Source organism: Chiloscyllium plagiosum, chromosome 45 (assembly GCF_004010195.1).
Source record: "Chiloscyllium plagiosum isolate BGI_BamShark_2017 chromosome 45, ASM401019v2, whole genome shotgun sequence".
NCBI classification, from domain to species: Eukaryota; Metazoa; Chordata; class Chondrichthyes; order Orectolobiformes; family Hemiscylliidae; genus Chiloscyllium; species Chiloscyllium plagiosum.
In genome coordinates, this window is record NC_057754.1 from 5574649 (window position 1) to 5578891 (window position 4243).

The following is a 4243-nucleotide window of genomic DNA, read 5'->3' on the forward strand; positions in this document are numbered from 1 at the left end:
GTCCCATAGTGCCCAGAGATGTGCAGGTTAGGGTGGATTGGCCGTGCTAAATTGTCCCATAGTGTCCAGGGATGTGGAGGTAGCTGCATTAGTCAGGTGTAAAAGTAGAGTGGGTTACTCTGCTGAGGGTCAGTGTGGACTTTTTGGACCGAAGGGCCTGTTTCCCCGCTGTCGGGATTCTATGATTCTATAACTAGCAGCGTTAGGGTGCAGGCTGCTTTCTTGAGAGGGGGTGTGGCCTCACCCATAACAAAATGTAAGGTATACAACGTAACGAGATCATGGGTAACTTACAATAGTGCAGAGTTTCTCCTCCATGAACTCCTTAGCTTGCTGTGTGCTGAAGTAATTCTCCTGTAGCCTGTGGGACAAAGCACATTGAGGGTTTCAGCTTTCTCCACCCCCTGGCCACGTTCTCGACTGAATAGTTCTGAGACTTTGAGACTGAGTCGCTGTGTCTCTCATTTATCGCAGAGTGTTCAAGTTTATTTTCTGGACTTAAAACGTCTTAGAACCTCACAAGACCTTTCAACGTAGGTATGCTCATAGTGAGGAGATGCTAGAATGTTCTCCCTGAGCGTCTGGAGTGAGCCACTTGCCTCACTAGAACTACCCACAAACTAAACAAGAAAGTTGGCTCAGTGTACAAGGGGACCTTGATCAGATGGGCCGAAGGGTGGCAGATGGAAGTTTAATTTAGATAAATGTGAGGTGCTACATTTTGGAAAGGGAAGACAGGACAGGACTTATACACTTAATGGAAGAGTGTTGCTGAACAAAGAGACCTTGGAGTGCAGGTTCATAGCTCCTTGAAAGTGGAGTTGCAGGTAGATAGGGTAGTGAAGAAGGCGTTTGGTATGCTTTCCGTTATTGGTCAGAGCATTCAGTATAGGGGTTGGGAGGGTCATGTTGCGGCTGTACAGGGCATTGGTTAGGCCACTGTTGGAGTACTCATTCCTGCTACAGGAAGGATGTTGTGAAACTTGAAAGGGTTCAGAAAAGATTAACAAGGATGTTGCCAGGGTTGGAGGGTTTGAGCTACAGGGAGAGGCTGAACAGGCTGGGGCTGTTTTCCCTGGAGTGTCAGAGGTTGAGGGGTGACTTTATCGAGGTCTATAAAATCATGAGGGGCATGAAATAGACAAGGTCTTTTCCCTGGGGTTGGGACATCCAGAACTAGAGGGGCATAGGTTTAGGATGAGAGGGGGAAAGATATAAAAGGGACCTAAGGGGGAACTTTTTCTCACAGAGGGTGGTCCGTGTGTGGAATGAGCTGCCAGAGGAAATGGTGGAGGCTGGTACAATGACAACATTTAAAAGGCATCTGATTGGGTACATGAATAGGAAGGATTTAGAGGGATATGGGCCATGTGCTGGCAAATGGGACTAGATTAGGTTGGGATATCTGGTCGGCATGGACGGGTTGGGCCGAAGGGTCAGTCTGTGCTGTACATCTCTAGGAGTCTAAGGCATATGAGGGATACAAAACATAAAAATGGACTGTGGAAGCTTCTGTAGATACACAAAAGGGAACAGGGAGGAAGTGAGGACCGCAGATGCTGGAGATCAGAGTCGAGAGTGTGGTGCTGGAAAAGCACATCCGGTCCAACAGCATCCGAGGAGCAACGTTTCGGGCATAAGCTCTTCATCAGGAATAAAGACCTCGTTCCTGATGAAGAGCTCCTGCCCGAAACATCGACTCTCCTGCTCCTCGGATGCTGCCTGACTGGATGTGCTTTTCCAGCACCATGGCATAACAGGGAACAGTTTGGTCAAGACAAATGGAGGGTTCCAATACAGGCACGGGGGGGGGGGGGAATCGAGAAGTGGCAGTGACTCAAGAGCGGGGGATTACCTCCCTCCTCCCTCACCTCCAGAACTTCTCCCTGAGGTCCTCCATGTCCACCCGAGCTCTCTGCAGCTCGGACTCCAGGTGCCCATGGCTGGCCTTGAAGTCCATGTCCATCCTCTCCATTTGGTAGGTGGCATGGAGTAGGTGTCTCTGTAGATTTTCATTCTCCTCTTGTAAAGACCTTAAGCGTGGTTTGCAGGGGGGAGGCGGGGGGAAAGACACAGGAGCTGGGGTTAGCCGGTTCCCGCTCTCGAACCGTGACTGTGTTATCAAAGCGCAGACCGCGCCCGTGGAGAATGCTTGCAACTCAGTCCATGTTAGTGGCACAGAACTGTACGGTCAGTTTAAGGTGCAGGCGGTGATGATTGGTTGCTCACTCGCCTGAACTCTCACCTCTTGGGACACAACAGCCTGGGGTCCAGGGATAGAGCACAGTCTGACCCAGTGCTGCAGGGCCAGAGGGGTTGGGTCTCGATCGGGGCATTTAATATGCCCGTGACTTGTAGAGTCACACAGCACGGAAACAGACCCTGCGGCCCAACTCGTCCGTGCTGACCCATAATCCCCAAACTAACCTAGTCCCAGCTGCCTGCCCCTGGCCCATATCCCTCCAAACTCTTTCCTATTCATGTCCTTATCCAAACATCTTGTAACTGTCCCCACATCCACCACTTCCTCTGGAAGTTCATTCCACACGCGAACCACCCACTGTGTAAAAATTGCCACCCTCCCCATGTCTTTTTTTTTAATCTTTCTCCTCTCACCTTAAAAGTGTGCCCCCTAATCTTGAAAACCCCTACCCTAGAGAAAAGACACCTGTCATTCACCTTATCCAAGCCTCTCATGATTTTGTAAACCTCTATAAGGTCACCCCTCAGTCTCCTACGCTCCAGTGAAAAAAGTCCCGGCCTATCCAGCCTCTCAAACCCTCTATTCCCGGCAACATCCTGATAAATCTCTTCTGAACCCCTCTCCAGTTTAATAACATCCTTCCTGTAACAGGGCAACCAGAACTGGACACAGTGATCCAGACGAGGCCTCACCAATGTCCTGTACAACCCCAACATGACGTCCTAACTCCTACACTCAAAGGTCTGAGTAATGAAGGCAAGCGTGCTAAACACCTTCTTAACCCCCCCATCTATGTGATGCAAACATCATAGAATGATGTACCTGAACCCCTAGGTCTCGCTCAGTACCCTGGGCACTGCTTTTAATTGTAGAAGTCCTGCCCTTGTGTGTTTTACCAAGATGCAATATCTCGCATTTATCCAAATTAAACACCACGCCTCAACCCAGTTCTGAGAATTTTTATATTTAAGTCTGAAAGTGAGTGGTGGTAGGAAAAGACAATAGCGGCTTTAAAAATAAAAGGTGAACACTTACTTCAGATGATTGGCATCTACAAGCAGCTCCTAAATAAAAAGAGACAAAAAAAAATTGGTGATGGGACAAATTTTCTCAGCCTGGGAGTTCAAACATGATGGATATTTTTTCCTCTTGACTAACGACCTCTTCTATAATTCCACAAAAACATGAAAAGAGATTGCAAACTGTTCTAAAAGTGATACTTTCTCGTTTAAATTCAAAACGGACGACGTTGGACTAAAACATGGCTGCTGCTGGTCACACGGTGCAAGTTGACTACATTTCCAGAAAGTTCCAAAGAGCTTGGACACAATCCTCCTGGGGATCACATGTCCTGGCGTGGTGTGGCCATTGTGTTGTCAAAGACCAGTTGACAATATGATTCCGCCCCCCTCCCCCCCCCAGCAGAATCTGGTAAATCAACATGAGGTTTTGATTCTAATTATGCCCGAAAAGGCAATAATAGCCCGTGATTTACCTCACACAACAAACCTGAGTTTGTCTGTAAACACAGAACAGGTGGCAGTGTGCACGGCCCAGACCGTCACCGAAGCCAACCTCCCATCCATGGACTCCATTTACATGTCGCGGAAAGGCCGCTAACGCCATTAAATACCCCTCCCGCCCCGGTAAGGCCTCTCCTACGGTCTCTTACGTCAGGCAGACGATGCAGAAGCCTGAACACACGCACCAACAGGTTCAACAACAGCTTCTTCCCCGCTGTTATTAGACCGATGAATGGACCTATCTAACTTTAATCAAATGCTAATCTCCTGTGTAACCTCGTCAAAGCAGCTTACGATCTGTAAAACCGAAAAGAATGCTGTAAATCAGAAACAAAAACAGAAGTGGCTGGAAAAGCTCAGCGGGTCTGGCAGCATCGGTGGAGAGAAATCAGAGTGAACGTTTCAGGTCCAGTGACCCGCGCCCCAGAACATGGGAAATCTGGGGGATGGGGAAATCAGGGAGGGAGGTCAGGGGAGGGGGAGGTCGGGGGTCGGGGGGGGGGGAGATCTGGGGGAG

At 49.1% G+C, this 4243-nt stretch overlaps 1 protein-coding gene across 1 annotated transcript in view; it reads right to left on the reverse strand.

Annotated features, from left to right (window-relative positions):
* LOC122543995 overlaps positions 1–4243 on the reverse strand; it is a 9720-nt gene that overhangs the window by 4133 nt on the left and 1344 nt on the right. Inside the window, exons 2-4 of the mRNA XM_043683004.1 lie at positions 3239–3267; positions 1872–2033; positions 295–361 (exon numbers count right to left, since the gene is read on the reverse strand). Coding sequence (XP_043538939.1) covers positions 295–361; positions 1872–2033; positions 3239–3267 — 258 coding nt within the window. The remainder of the gene's footprint in view (positions 1–294; positions 362–1871; positions 2034–3238; positions 3268–4243) is intronic.